Raw genomic sequence first — 14910 nt, 5'->3', positions numbered from 1 at the left:
AGGAGCCCTGGGAGGAGCGTGTCGCGGCGGCACCGGGAAATAAAACCCCTCTGAGCCCTGTGCTGGCAAGCCACCAGCTCAGCTCTGGTGTCACACTGAATATTTTATGGCGTGGGGTTCTCCAGGGTGGCAGCGTTTCTTTGTTATGTTGGGGAAAAAAAGCACCGTTTGGGAGAAAGCAGAGGCTGGGGGCGTTCTCGGGGTGCGTTCCCCTGCCGCTGATTCATGCTTTGTCCCCGGAAAGCTCAGCAGTGCGCACCCAGCTGACAGCCCAGAGGTGGGATCAGGCCAGGCTTTGGTTAATCCCCTCCCCGCGGCCAGGCTTTATAATCCCCTCGTGCCGCCCATCACAGCACCCAAGGGTGCCCGGTGCCGCCGGCATGGCCCAGCAGCGCCGTGTCCACCTCTGCACCCAGCGCCCCACCAGCACCGTCTGCGTGCTGGGCACCGAGCTCTCCCTCGACGTCCTGGGGTAAGTGGCCACGGTGTCCAAAAACCTGCTTTTGGCTTTTTTTTCCACCTCCTCCTGGAGGAATTAAAGGCTGGATTAGGTGAGGAGAGGGTAAAAATAGCGGTGGGTGGGCTGAGCCGAGGGAGGCAATGCTGCTGCGCCTGGTGGGCTCCCCAGGGGGTCTCAGCACCTGAAGGAAGGGGATCGCGCCCACTGGTGCTCGCTGTAGGATGGGATTGCACCCACCAGTGCCCGTGGCGGCTGCACAGTGCTCGGGATGCAAAGGGGGAGTTTGCAAACACCAAGGAGAAAGAGCTTTTGGGTGCAAAAACCCCCAGGGAGCTCCAGGCGGTGCATCTGGCTGCACTTCTCTTCCTCACTTGAGCAGCCCATGCCAGGGGCTCCTGCGTCCTCTGATCGGGGTGAAGTAGAATTATTCCCCTGTTCAGGGGAATCCAGAGAGTTAAACCGTGGAGGCGCTGCTTACTGGGGCGTTACCTCCAGCCATCCGTGTGTTTTACCAGCTTTGCTGGCCCCAGCCCAGTTTCAAGTTCTTTCCAGCAGCAAGTTTTGCTTTTTTTATTTTCCAGCTTGGTTCGGTTCTGCTTTTTCTATTGCTTTGTGCTTCTCCACGCTGCCCAAAACACGGTTGCTGACCCATGGGCACCAGCAGCAGCAGGAGGAGGGGGTTCTCCCCCCTCCTCACAGCACCTCAGCAGGTCCCTGCGGATGGATCCTGCCCCGGCCATGTCCTCTGCACTGGCACGAGCGATGCAGGCTGCAGCCTGCCTGGCCGCCGGCACTTCCCTCCGGCCCCATCTTGGTTCTTGCAACTGTCATGGCTCTGCTTCTCTCTGACGGGGACATATTTGCTGCTGCGGGGCAAATTGCAAATGTTTGGGACACCCCATGCAAAAATAATAATAATAAAAATGCTCTGAGTTTTTGTTGCAGTTGAATATAAATGAATATTGCAGCATTGGTGGCATATGGCAGGATTTGACAAAACTGAACGCTGCAGGATCTGTTGCTGTTGCATATTGCAGGTTTTGTTGCATTTGAATATGGCAGCATTCATCACAGTTGACTATTGCAGGACTCGTTGCAGTTTGCAGCGTTTGTTGCAATTGAATATGGCAGGATTTGTCACAGCTGGACACTGCCGGCTTTGATTCAAGGTTGTAGGACTTGCTGCATTTTGCAGGATTCATTGCAATCAAACATTGCAGGATTTGCTGCACGTTGCAAGATTCTTTGCATTCTGCAGGGTTTGTTGCAATTGCACCTTGCAGGACTTGTTACACCTGCACGCCCAGCACTGTATCGCTGCAGCAGTGCCCGAAGCACCCCTGTGGCTCTCACTGCTGCGCTCCCCCCCAGGTCGGCGCCCAAAGATGCCGTTGCCTTCCACGTGCAGGGGACGCCGGGCGTGAAGGTCTATGTGGTGCACGAGACGCAGAGCGTGAAGCTGCCCTCCAGCGTCTGCCGCTGGCCCCTGGCCGCCAGCACCGAGGTGCTGCTGACCATGGAGGCGCTCAGCAAGGACGTCGGTGACGAAAAGGTTGGTGCCGGCCATCCAGGAGGATCCGGCCCCTCTCTGGATGACTCTGAGCTCGCCGGCTGTGTTGCAGGTCAGGATTTCCTATTTTGGGGAGGCCAGCGGGGTGCCGGTGGGCAGAGCCATGCTGTACCTCACCTGCGTGGGTAAGTTGGGCTGCTTTGTCCCTAAAACGCGGTGTCACTGCGGCGCCCGCCCCGATGAGCATCCCTGTCCCCGCAGACGTCTCACTGGACGCCGACACCAGCCGCAGCGGGTCGGTGGGCAGGACGATGATGGACAAGGTAATTTGGGACTGCAGCCCCCGACCCCATCGCTGTCCCTGACGGTGTCCTCAGCCCCGCTTTGCTGTCCCCAGGCCACATGGACGTGGGGTCCCGACGGGCACGGCGCCATCCTGCTGGTGAACTGTGACCGCGACGACCCCAAGAGCCGGGTGATGGATAACCGCGACACCGCCGTGCGCTCCTACGAGGGTACCGCCGCACACCTGGCTCGCTTTTTCTGCTTTTCCTTACTTTCCGTGACTTTCCTCCCCAACTTGTCCTCGCTGTCACCCTAGACCTGAAGGACATGTCGCAGATGGTGCTGCGGACGCGTGGTCCCCGCACCATCTTCACCGGCCACCGCCTTGTCCTCCACGTGGATTTCGGCGACGCTGACAAAGTCGGCGTTTTCTACGGCGGCAGTGAGTGCCGGCACCAGGGCGGGGGGCCGCCGTAGTCCCCCGGGTTAATGGGGTGGGGCTAAAATGAGAGCAGACACCTCTCAGTCGCATGCCGGGGGGGGGTTGCTTTCGGTGAGGGTGCCGGATGGTGGTGTGCTCGCCGCAAGGCTCCACGTGCATGCCCGATGCCCGGCGCAGTGGCCGCGGGGCGAGCTGCCCCTGTCGCAAGGCTTTAAGCAAAGAAGCGGAGGTGAAACCCTGCAGGTCGAGGGTGGGCGCTCAAGGGTGCGGCTTGTGTCTGCAGACAGCGTCTCGCTGGAGGAGTACAAGCACGTGCTGGGGGGCGAGAAGCTCGCCTACGCCGTGAAGCCCAGCCGGCACCAGGAGGAGAGCATCTTCTTCGTGGAGGGGCTCTCCTTCCCCGACGCCAGCTTTTCAGGGCTGGTGTCCTTCCACGTCACGCTGCTGGAGAGCCCCGAGAAGGTAACGCCATAAATCGGGCTGGGTTTTACACATAAAGGGGGGAGCGATGGCCCATCCTTGTGGCCCCCCCCATCCTTGCAGGGCTTGCTGGAGATACCGATCTTCACGGACACGGTGGTTTTCCGCGTGGCTCCTTGGATCATGACGCCCAACACCCTGGCGCCGCTGGAGGTCTTCGTGTGCAGGTGGGTGGCGGCACGCGGTGGCCGCATCCTGCCCGGCTCCGCCGCATCCCCACCTCTGTGCCTCTTCGCTTCCCAGTGTGGAGGACAACGAGGACTTTGTGGCGGCCGTCAGCGCCATGGCTGAGGAAGCCAAGTGCCCCGTGACCATCTGCCCGCTGCCGGAGAACCGCAACGACCGCTGGATCCAGGTGGGTGCCCGAGGGGGCTGAGACCCCCCCTGGGGTGCAGCCCTGCAGCTCCACGGGGCTCCCCCCTCTTCTCTGCTGCCTCCACAGGATGAGGTTGAATTTGGCTATGTGCAAGCCCCCCATAAGACGTTCCCTGTGGTCTTCGACTCACCCCGTGACCTAGGGCTGAAGGATTTCCCCGTCAAGAGCATCCTGGTACCCACGGGACGTGTTCTCCGTCCACCTACCTTCCTGGCATTAGCGAGGCGTATCGCTGCGCTGAGGCAGTCTGCAAGATGATGATGATGATGATAATAAATCACTAAGGACCAGGGTTTAGTGGTGGGACTCAGTAGGTCAGGTTTGATGGTTGGATGTGATGATCTTGAAGGTCTTTTCCAACCCTGATGAATCTGTGCCTCTGTACTGGATACACCTCTGTTTTTGCACTTATGGGAAGAGGATTAGCTGGGTCAGCAGGCACATTTGGTAAAGGGGCGTTGTGCTTTGGGGTTTTGGCATCCCTGAGAAAGGCTTTTAAAGTCATCCTTGCTTTCCCCCCCCCCCCGAGGGCCCTGATTTCGGCTACGTGGCTCGGGACGTGCTGAAGGATGCCTCCAGCCTCGACTCCTTCGGCAACCTGGAGGTCAGCCCGCCGGTGACGGTGGGGGGCAAGGAGTACCCGCTGGGCCGCATCCTGATCGGCAGCAGCTTCCCCAGGTGAGGGGCCGGGTTTTTTGGGGTATGCCGCCGGGAGGTGCCCCTCACCCTGGGGCCGTCACCCCACTCGTGCCCCCCAGGTTCGGCGGCCGGCGGATGGCCAGGGCCGTGCGGGATTTCCTCTTCGCGCAGCGGGTGCAAGCACCCGTGGAGCTCTACTCCGACTGGCTCCACGTCGGGCACGTCGATGAGTTCCTCAGCTTCATCCCCGCTCCTGATCGGAAGGTAGCCAGCCCTTGCTTGGGGTGCATTTTGTAGGGTGCAGCCATCACACTGCTGCCCCCAAATCACCCCTCTCCATCCCCAGGGTTTTCGGCTGCTCCTGGCCAGCCCCAGCGCCTGCTACCAACTCTTCAAGGAGAAGCAAGAGCAGGGTTTTGGGGAGGCAGCGATGTTTCAGGGTAGGGAAGCTGGGGGACCCCGCCAGCCCCCCCCCCATGTGTCCTCCCAGCATGGGGTGTGAGACTGCTCCCCCTCTGTGCTGCAGGACTGCAGGCGGTGCCCAAGCCAACCATCAACGAGATCCTGGCTAACGAAGTGCTCCGGAAATTCAACAGCTACGTGCAGGTGAGGAAGGGGAGCGGGGAGGTGCTCTGCACCCCTCCCTGGCTGCCACGCTGTCCCTCTTTTCCCTATCCACCTCCCCGTCCCTCTGTCCATCTCCCCACCTCCCCATCCTTCTGTCCGTCCTTCTCTCCCTCTCCCAATCTCCCTGTGTCTACATCCCCATCCCAACCCTGTCCCCCCACTCCCCCGTCCCTCCCTCTCTCCCCACCTACCTCTCGCTCCCACTCCCTGGCCCCCTGAGCCCCCCAGCCCCCCCTGACCCCCTCGCCACCCTCCCTCCCCGGCAGAACTGCATCAGCTGGAACCGGGACATCCTCAAGCGGGAGCTGGGGCTGGCCGAGCAGGACATCATCGACATCCCCCAGCTCTTCCAAGGCAATGAGCAAGCCCGCGCCAACGCATTTTTCCCTGACATGGTAACAAGGAGCTGCAGGGATGGTTTGGGATGGGGGGGAGGGGGGGCTCGCTGTGAATTTAGGGTTGCACGCTGCCATCCATCCGTCCGCAGGTGAACATGCTGGTGCTGGGCAGGCACCTGGGCATCCCCAAGCCCTTCGGGCCGCTGGTGGCCGGGCAGTGCTGCCTGGAGGAACGCGTGCGGGCGCTGCTCGAGCCCCTGGGGCTCTCCTGCACCTTCATCAACGACTACTTCTCCTACCACGTCCTCTCCGGAGAGGTCCACTGCGGCACCAACGTCCGCCGCAAGCCCTTCGCCTTCAAGTGGTGGCGCATGGTGCTCTGAGCCACCCTGGCTTTCCTCCTTTTTTCCCCCAAATCCTTCTCCCCATTCCTGCAAGTGCCTTCAGCAGCAGTGGCCCCTCCAGCTCCCTGTTGGAAATAAATCAGGGCTGCGGCTTGCTCCCAGCTTCCTGCCTCTTCCTGGGTGCTCAGGCTTAAAGTTTTGCTGTAAATGGGGTGATTTTTTTTTTTATTTATTATTTTTTTTGTGGTGCTCTTGGCACGATGCTGTGGGCTGACAGCAGGTGACGGGACATTGGCATTGCTCTCCCAGCACAGGAATTAAAGACATATCTAAAGGGTGCAGGGAAAAGAGTTTGGTGGGATTATGCAGTCCTGCTGCAGTGCTGCAGGTGGGAAATGGCACGTGCATGTGTGCAAAAAAGGTCCCCATACATGCATGCACAAAAATACACATGCAGGCTCAAAAAATATGCATGAACGCACCAAAAATATGAATGCCTAACACACGCACATGCACACAAAATGCATGCACACAAACACCCACATAGGCACAAAAGGATGGGCACGTATACATGCATGGAAAAAAATGCACAGATGCGTGCACAAAAAATGCGCGCGTGGACAAGAGCCCAGACAAAAACACATGCGTGGACAAACACATGCACACAAAGAAATGCATGCACACAAAGAAATGCATGCATGCACAAAACCACACGCGCATGCACAAACATGCACGCACTGCTGTTTGCCTGCAAAATCCCAGGGAAATAGTGGGGAGCTGTTTCGGGACGGAGGACCGTGTCAGCAGCAGGATGGTGCCCTCTAACGGCTGTGGATTTGCAATACTGGGGCAGGGCCCGTGTTGCATTGAGGGGAGAGAAGAGCATCCCCGTCCCTTCTGGTTAAAAAGCCAAAGAAAAAGGGGGCAGGAAGAAAGGTGAGGAGATGCCAGGACAGGGTACTCAGGGGTGCTTCTGCAGGCTGCACTCCCTGCTCCCAGCCAAACATTTGGGACTGGGGTGTGCATCGGGCCGAGGAGCAGAGCCAAGGGGTGTACACAATGACGTTGTTTATTTAAACATTTACTCCAAGAAATATAAAAAAAAACATGAAGAAGACAATTACAGCACTAAACCAGGAACTTGTCGTCTCACCTAAAAGGAACGTTGCTCCGAGAGCCTCGTGGTTTATTATTATTTTATTCTTCCAGCCTCCTCCTTCGCTCGCCCGCTGCCAGGACACGGCGGCACATGGGGGAGAACATTACCAGGAGCATCGATTCAAGCCTCATATATTTTAAAAGCAGGACAAGCCCAAATTGCTTTTGGGGGGTGAAAGTGGGGGTTTTGCTGTTTTTTCCAGCCCTATCATGACAGAGTCCGCAGCATCCCCTCGTGCCCACTTGGGGTAGGCAGCTGATGGTGATGACCCTGAAATATTCATTGCAGGTAGAAAAAACTGGGGGATAAGGCTAGAAAAGCCCCGTCGTGGGGTGCTGCATGCACCCACCTCCTCACCACCCATTTTCGGAAGGGCTGGGTGCTTGCAGCAAATGCTAGTATTGCTCAAGAAAACAGAATATCCAACTTCTCCACCCTGCTGCTCTCCCTGTCCTGGAAGTTTTGACTCTAACACACCAAAATAAACCCCAAAGCAAACCCCAAAGCAAACATAAAGAACCCCCTTTTAATTCTTTTTTTCCATAAAGTACTGCAAAATTCCCCGCAGGGCCACGTGGCGCACCGCCAGCGACCTGCCAGGGAGAGTGGAAAGGAATTTTAAAAAATCAAAATAAACCCTAAAAACTAAAAAATAAAATAAAATAATAATAAAAAAAAACACCCTTGGGTTTTGTGGAGGCAGAGCCGGGCTCTGCGTATAAAGGCACCTCGTTTCTCCAGCACAGTGCACAGCGTTGCCTGAGGAGGGGCTTTTGGCAGATACCAGGCAGTGGAAATAATAATAATAATAAAAATAATAATAATTAACAAAAAAAAAAAAAGGGAAAAGCTTGCACGACGCTTCAGGGCCCGCTCTTCATACCTGAGATCGCCCTGGGATGGGCAGCGGGGGGGGCTTGGGGGGCGCGAAAGCGGGGGGCAGGCGGCTTGGGGGCATCCAGCCCCCAAATGATGCAGGGCTGAGGAGAGGACCCGCTTTGTCCCCCGAGAGTGAGGGACAAGAGGCTTGTCCCTAAATCCCCCTGGGAAAAAGGGATGCTGGGGATCAGAACCTCACAATTACAGCACCCAAAGTGGAGGCTGCTTGGGAGAAATGCCAAAAAAAATGCAATACTGCGGGGCAAAAAGGCATTTTGCGGTGTTTTGCTTGAGTTTTGCTCTGAGCCCGCAGCTGGGTGCTTGTGGAGAAATTTGTGGCTAGGAAAAGGAAAAATAATAGTAAAAAAAAATGGACACCTGTTCAGGTGAACCCGGCACCTTCCTTTCTGTGCGAAACAGCAGAGAAAAGAGAAAAAAAAATAACAAAACCAAACCAACAAAACAACAATGAAAAAGCCTGGATGTGCCAAAAGGTCCTGCTAGGGTCGGGATGGGAACTCAAACAGCCACGGGGGAAGGTCTTGGCCGTGGTGGTGAGGGAAAAACCCAACGCTTTGGAAATTGTAGGAGAACAGGTAGTTAAAACCGCGGATCGCTTGGAAAACCGGGGCGGGCGGCTCGGCTGCCCCCCGGCCCCTCAGAGGGTGCGGGGGTTGTACTCGGGCAGCTTGCGCAGCTTCTCCTTCTCGGCGTCGCTCTCGTCACGGGCGATCACCAGCGAGTGGGCATAGCCCATGGCCACCTGGGGGCAGAAGGGGAAACTGAGGCAAAAGCATTTCCTGCTGAGTTGGAACCCCCGTTCTTTACACGGGGCCGTGCTTGAGGAGCGTCCCATGGGTGGCAGCACCCAGTGGGTAGGCACAGCCCGTGGGTGGCAGCATCGCAGGGGTGGCAGCAGTTGGGAGCATTACACGGGTGGGAACAACCCAAGGGTGGCACTATCCCACAGTTTGGTAGCCCAAGGGTGACAGCATCTCAAGGGTGACAGCGTCCCGTGGGTTGGAAGAACCCAAGGGTGCACGTATTCGGGTCCCTGCTCACCTGCTCCGTGTAGATCCCATCCAAGGTCTTCACCTCTTGGGCAGCCGTCGATGACTTGGGCTTGTGGTCCCCGTAGCCCTGCAAAACGCAAGCATGCCCCTAAATAATCAGCTGGGGGGGGGGGGGGGACGGACACACAACACCCAGAGCCCCTGCACCAAATGATTTGGGGGGAGGGATGGGTAAATCTGGGTGCTGGATGGCTGGGTGCTGGCCAGTCCTTACCAGCTCTCCGAAGGTGGGAGATGGCCCCCAGCTGATGGTGCTCTCATCCGCCGCCACGATGATGCTGCTCTTCCTACAGTGGGGTGCAAGGCAGTGACCCCCGGTCCCAGCAACGCCCCCCTCCCAGCACGCCAAACACCAGGAAAAGGAGATTTGGGGGGGGTCCACCACTCACCCACAAGCCAGGCTGCGGATCTTCCAGCCGCACAGATCCTGCACGGCTTTGGGGTACATGGTGGACTCGCGGGAGGTGTTGGTGGCGCCCCAGAAAAACAAGCCGCCTGCAAGCCATGAAAACACACGGTCAGGTCCGTGCCTCCCGCCTCGAGCATCCCCACGGCGATGTAAATAACGGCAGATTTGCTTGAATAGGCCAAAATTAGGGGCTTGGGGTGTGCCACCCACCCGTTTCGCTGACGGCGAAGGAGCAGGTGTAGCCGGCGTAGATCTGCGCAGCCCCGCGGCCTGGGAAGTCGAAGAGCTTGACCAGCCGCGGCACCATCTCGTCCTTTTGCTCCGCGTGGCCCAGCCGCCCGTAGCCGCCAAAGCCCCAGGAGAAAACACGCTTCTGCGAGTCCAGGACGAGCTGGGGACGGAGGGACACCCGCGGTGAGCCGGGCAGCTCGGCGCAGGGAAAGCTGCAGCGACTGCACGCACTGCAGCGCGCACTGCAATGCCTGCTGCAAGCGTCACCCTTAAACACACGCTGCAGTTCTCTATCCTTAAATACACCCTGCTAGAGTGTGAGCCTGCTCACACTGCAACTATTTATTCTTGAACGCGCACTGTTAATTCTCTGTCCTTGAGTGCACGCTGCAAATCTGTCCTCGAATGCATGCCACAAGTATTTCCTCCTAACCCACCCTGCAAATCTGTCCTTAAGTGAACGTCACAGATCTCTATCCATAAATGCGTGCTGCAAGTACTCATCCTTAAATGCACCCCGTGAATCTCTATCTGTAAATGCACGTTGCAAATATTTATCTTTTTAAATGCACCCTGCAAATCTCTGTCCTTAAATGCCTGCTGTAACTATTTATCCTTAAATGTGCACTGCATTTCCTCCTAAATGCATGCTGCAAATCTGTATCCATAAATGAACACTGCAAATACTTATCCTTAAGTGCATGCTGCAAACCGTTATTCTTAAATGCATGGTGTAAGAACTTTTCCTTAAACGCAGGCTGCAAAAATTTATCCGTAAATGCACCCTGCATAAAATCTCTGTCCATAAATGCATGCCGCAAACTTTTTATCCCTAAAAGCACACCGCAAACTTGTTATCCCTAAATGCATGCTGCAAATAGTAAGAGTGGGCAACTGCAGGTCACAGCTGGGTTTGCTGAGGGGATGTGTGGGTACAGAGGCCTGAATCTTCGATTGGCACCCCAGCCTTTGTCCACTCCTTCCTGCTCCTCCCCAGCACCAAAAAAGCCAAAGGCATGGGCTTAGCCACAGCTTCGTAAGACAGACTGAAGCAGGGGGAAACAGCAGGAAGGGATGGATTTTTTTTGCCGCAATAACAAATTTGCAAAAAAAAAAAAGGATGCGGTGATGAAAAGCAAAGCCCTCGGTGCGAAAACCCAAAGGATCCTGTTCCTGACTCCTCACCGTGTGGTTGGCCCCGCACGCCACGTCCCGCACCACCACGTTGGGGACGGGCAGGATCTGCCCATCTTTGGTCTTCTCGATGAAGATGGCCACGCGGCGCGGCACCAGCTCGCAGTCGTACTCGATCCGCTGCGCGCGGGCGATGAACTTCCCATCTGAGTTGTGCCCTGTGCAGGGACACCGCGTTACAAAGCCACCCCCTCTCCGCTTGCAAACCCTTCACGTTTTTAGGTTTGCACCCCACTTCGGGATTTACTTTTGCTGGCGTTACAGGGGAGCAGCGCGGCGCAGGTCGCGCTTTGCTGCTGCACCAGCTCCATTTCACCATTTCACAGATGGGAAAAGGGAGGCAGAGAAACCCCCCCACCCCCCCACATCATAGCTCAAACCTTTAAAAAAAGGCCCCAGAATATTACCGTACCCAGCTGCCCATACTCAGGGCACCCAAAGGAGTAGAGGTTTCCTTTGCAGTCCATGATCATGCTGAATTCGGCCCCGCAGGCCATTTTGGTGATGGGCTGCCCATTGTACATGATCTGCAGAAGCACAAAGGGGATACAAAAAAGTCAAGAAAAAGGCAAAAAGCTGAATTTCCTGCGGGAGGAAACATCTCCGGGAGCTCACCCCCACCCCAGCTTCTTTTCTTTGGCCACCAGTTTTCACCTCCAGGAAGATCCAGACCTAAAGCCCCAGGTTTTCACCTGAAAAAGGGAACCAGACAACCCCCAGGGTAGAGGTTTGGGCTGGTGGGCATGGGGAAACCCCCAAACCCTTCAACATTTGTATCAAATTTTTGAAAAATGTTTTTTTTTCCACGTTGTGCTTTGTCCACCCAATTTCAAAGCCAGCTGCATCTTCAATAGGAATGCCCTGACACCCTACAGGGGTTTGGGCTGTGCTAGGGGCTTTTTCAACGAAAAACCAAAAATGTGGTGTTTTTCACCCCTCAAAAAAAGGGGAAAGCATCGAGAGGAGTGGATTTACCTGTGTAGGGCTTGGAACAGCATCCGTCTGGTTGCCAAGCCCCAGCTGCCCCATTTTATTCTCCCCAAAGGCGAACACGGAGCCACTCTCTGCGAGCCACGAAGAGGGAAAAAAGTCAAATTAGGGGAAAACGCGGCCGTTTTAGGGCACTTTGCAGGGAGCGGGAACTTCTCCCATACCTGTGAGAGCCAGCGTGTGGTTCCGGCCGCACGCTGCCAGCACGATGGCCTCGCTGCCCAGCACCTCGATGAGCTTGGGGGCTTCCACGCGCTTGGTGTCCCCGTGGCCCAGCTGCCCCTTCTCGTTGCGACCTAGCGAGAACGAGCGGTTTTGGGGGCTGCAAACCGGGAGGACGAAGCCCCCCGGCGTTGCACCGCCTGGTTTTGCATCGTTTTTGTCGGGGGGCTTCGCTCACCCCAGCTCCAGAGCTTGCCCTCGGCGGTGATGAGGAGGCTGTGAGCCGCGCACGGTCCCGACACCACGCTCCGCACCTGAATACCTGAGAGACACCCATACCTGTGTGGCCCCCACAGGTTCTGGCCCAGGTTCCGATATGCAGCTGGCGGGAAAAAGGCAAGAAAAGAGGGCGCACGGCATTAAATGCTGCTTTGGGGCTGCTCTGCGCCAGCTTCGGCGCTGCACACGCGGGCCGCAGCAGCGCGCTTCGCTCACCTTGCTGCTTAGGCACTTCTTTGCGGCCGATCAAGTCCCAGTTGGTGGCTCCGAAGATCAGGAGCTGCCCTCGGCACTTGGAGCCCTCGAGTTTCTGCAACGGGCAGGGAGAATTCATCAGCCTTCCCGCGGCCACCTCGATCTCGTGGGGATTTTTTGCATGCGGGGTAGGGCGAGTCTACAGAACATCCCAGCTTGCAGGTGCTCTCCCATTCATTCCTTATTTTGCACCCAAGCTTGCAATCAAAACTGCATTTCTGAGCTAAATGGTAAGGGGACGAGGGAGACTTTTTGCAATTTGACATTAAAGCCCCTGCTGCACCCCCAGAAGGGAACAGAAGCAAAACGCTCCCCTTTCTTGGCTCCCCCTCCTTGCCCACTGGCAAATGGGTCGGAAACGTGGGCTTTTGCTCTTTGCAGGAAGGAGCAGGGACCTGCACAACGCCCAGCGCTGGTTAATTAGTAATTACGTTTTTTCCCCATCTAAAAGGATGCCGCGACACTAGGCAAAGCCGCAAAGAGGAGAGCATGTGCAGCATGCGCTGTCTGCATGGGGTGGGGGGCAAAGGGTTAATCTTCCAGGTTCAGTGCAAAAAAAAAGTGGATTATTTTTGCAAAAAAAAAAAAAAAAAAGCTGCTGCCAGCTTGCCTCCCCATGCGTGGGGTGGGAAGGAAAATAGGCAGGGCCGCAAAAGGAACAAGAAAATCAGCGTGGCTTAAAACCACTCGTTTAAACCCACCCGGCTCCGGTCTCGCACCGATTTTTGCAATTTCTGCTTTTTGCAGCAAACGAAGTTAGAGGGAGCTATAAACGGCAGGAAAAGCACAGGGCGTGGGGACGGACAGACGGGTGGATGCGGGGTGTAAAAGCACCTCAGGCTTTGCAGCCGGGGGGGGGGGGGGTCCTAGGAAGGCCCCCCCCCAAAATAAAGGGGGGCTGCCTGGGGCGCATGCGTGGAGCCGCCTGCCCGGGGCGGCCGCGCGGGAACCTCAAAGCGCGTGCTCAGCTGCGTCTGCCCGCCCGGGGAACCCCCAAAATGAGGCGGAAAAGGGGAAAAAAGGGAGCGGAGCAGCGTGCTTGAAATGCAACGGCAGGCTGGAAGGGGGTGCAGAAGTGGGGGGGCACCGCACGTGCACGCACCCCCACGTTGCACATGGGATTTCTCACCGCTGCGCTGGGTTAAAAATTCCCCAAATGGGTCAACTCTGACAAAACAACCCAAAAGCTATTTTTGGACTTCCCTTTGGCACGAATTAGGACAAAGGAGGGGGGGCTCCTGGTGCTGGAAAAAAAGGGGGAACCTGCACCCCGCCCGCTGGCACACATTAGGGGTGCAATCTGAGGATGGGAGCCGGGGGGCAATTTAGGGGATGCAAATAGGATGCAGCCTTCGGGGGGGGCAATGAAGTGATTTTGATAAGGGGGGGCAAGCTGCAAGCAGAAGTCAAGGGGTACAATAAAGGGGGGGTGACTTTAGGGGTGCAAAACACATTTAAGGGGTGCAATCTCGGGCAGTGATTTGGGGATGCAGGCAAGGGGGCGATTTGGAGGCGCAGTAAAGGGGATGGGATTTGGGGGATGCATTTAAGGGGTACAATTTGGGGATATTTCCTAGCGGGGGTGAGGTGGGGGCATGCAATGTCTTAGGGGGTGCATTAAAAGGGGTGCAGTGAAGGGATGCATCAAAGGGGTGCAACGGGGTGAGTGGGGCCCGTTAAAGGGGTGCACGGGGGATGTGATGGGTGTGCAGTGAGGGGGTGCAGTGAAGGGGTGCAACTGGGGGGGCGCATTAGGGGCTGCAAGGCGGGTGTGCAACGGGGGACACCGAGGGGTGCCAGGAGGGGGGCCAAAAAGGGGGTGTAAACCGAGGGGGTGCATTACGGGGTGCCATGGAGGGGAGCGTGAAGGGGTGCAGCGGGGGGGGGGGGTGTCCAAAGAGGGTGCAGTTTAGGGGGGTGCAACAGGGAGGTGCAAAGATGGGGTGCAGACAGTACACTGGGGGGTGACGGGAGTGCAAGGGGGGGGTGCGATGGGCGCATTAGGGGGGTGCAACGTAGGGGTGCAAAGGGTGCATAAGGGGGATGCAATGCAGGGTGCAAAGGTGGGGTTGATTGGGGGGTGCAAAGGGGGGGTCCTTTAGGGGGCACAAAGAGAGGGTGCATTAGGTGCCAACGGGGGGGGGCAGAGGAGCAAAGGGGGGTGCACTGGGGGCACAAAGGGGGGGTACAGAAGGGGGGGGTGCATTGAGGGTGCAAAGGGGGGTGCAAAGGGGGGGTGTTAAGGGGGGTGCAAAGGGGGGGTGCAAAGGGGGGTGCAAAGGGGGTACAAAAGGGGGGGTGTTAAGGGGGGTGCAAAGGGGGGGTGCAAAGGGGGGTGCAAAGGGGGGTACAAAGGGGGGTGTTAAGGGGGTGCAAAGGGGGGTGCAAAGGGGGGGTGCAAAGGGGGGGGTGCACTGAGGGTGCAAAGAGGGGGTGCTGGGGGGGGTTCTAGGGGGACGCGGGGGGTACGAAGGGGGGGTCAGGAAGGGGGTGCCCAGCGGGGAGCAGGGGGGGCCCCTCCCGCGCCCCGCTCACGATGCGCTCCTTGCTGTGCTCGGGCTCGCAGATGACCACGGCCTGGCCCCGCGCCGCCCCGCCGGGCCCCGGACCCCCGACGTTGGCTCCCGAGCCGGGCCCCCCGGGCCTGCCGGGCCGCCTCCCGCCGGGGCTCCCGTCCCGGGGCCGCCGCTCGCGGGGCGCCTCCTCCTCGCTGCTGCCGCCGCCGCTGCTGCCGCCGCCGCCGCCTCCTCCTCCTCCTCCCTCCACCTCCTCCTCCTC

General features: G+C 57.7%; 2 protein-coding genes across 3 annotated transcripts in view; one reads left to right on the top strand and one right to left on the bottom strand.

Moving 5' to 3' along the window:
• The first annotated feature begins 113 nt into the window (after positions 1–113).
• Positions 114–7509, top strand: LOC310882930 (protein-arginine deiminase type-3-like). 2 transcript variants are annotated; one of them, XM_083802410.1, is made up of 16 exons: positions 114–472; positions 1832–2012; positions 2083–2155; positions 2232–2293; positions 2368–2485; positions 2572–2697; positions 2981–3159; positions 3241–3344; positions 3421–3532; positions 3620–3727; positions 4083–4231; positions 4312–4456; positions 4539–4632; positions 4719–4798; positions 5086–5214; positions 5307–7509. In XM_083802410.1, the coding sequence occupies exons 1-16, from the start codon at positions 381–383 to the stop codon at positions 5538–5540; spliced, it is 1986 nt and encodes a 661-aa protein (XP_083658536.1). In that variant the 5' UTR covers positions 114–380; the 3' UTR covers positions 5541–7509. The 2 variants fall into 2 exon arrangements, with proteins under 2 accessions (XP_083658536.1, XP_083658537.1); XM_083802411.1 differs by having other exon boundaries at positions 115–472; positions 1869–2012.
• Positions 6553–14910, bottom strand: part of RCC2 (regulator of chromosome condensation 2) — a gene marked incomplete at its 5' end in the record, with an annotated part of 9174 nt that continues 816 nt past the window's right edge. The window contains 12 exons of the mRNA XM_083802435.1: positions 6553–8302; positions 8602–8679; positions 8827–8899; positions 9002–9107; positions 9232–9412; positions 10438–10604; positions 10859–10973; positions 11422–11510; positions 11601–11732; positions 11837–11980; positions 12094–12187; positions 14668–14907. Of these exons, the coding sequence (XP_083658561.1) occupies positions 8198–8302; positions 8602–8679; positions 8827–8899; positions 9002–9107; positions 9232–9412; positions 10438–10604; positions 10859–10973; positions 11422–11510; positions 11601–11732; positions 11837–11980; positions 12094–12187; positions 14668–14907 (1524 nt within the window). The 3' untranslated portion in view covers positions 6553–8197. The remainder of the gene's footprint in view (positions 8303–8601; positions 8680–8826; positions 8900–9001; positions 9108–9231; positions 9413–10437; positions 10605–10858; positions 10974–11421; positions 11511–11600; positions 11733–11836; positions 11981–12093; positions 12188–14667; positions 14908–14910) is intronic.

This window comes from Anser anser, assembly GCF_964211835.1.
Source record: "Anser anser genome assembly, chromosome: 17".
NCBI lineage: Eukaryota > Metazoa > Chordata > Aves > Anseriformes > Anatidae > Anser > Anser anser.
The sequence above is the reverse complement of the archived record's forward strand: the minus strand, read 5'-3'. Positions and strand labels throughout refer to the sequence as shown.

What these genes read in the sequence shown, in the direction of transcription:
- LOC310882930 (XM_083802411.1), top strand. Translation starts at nt 146, where the DNA reads ATGTTGGGGAAAAAAAGCACCGTTTGGGAGAAAGCAGAGGCTGGGGGC. An exon ending in CGGCGTTTTCTACGGCGGCA is followed by an intron (nt 2,698 to 2,980) that starts GTGAGTGCCGGC and finishes TTGTGTCTGCAG; the next exon opens with ACAGCGTCTCGCTGGAGGAG. An exon ending in AATTCAACAGCTACGTGCAG is followed by an intron (nt 4,799 to 5,085) that starts GTGAGGAAGGGG and finishes CCTCCCCGGCAG; the next exon opens with AACTGCATCAGCTGGAACCG.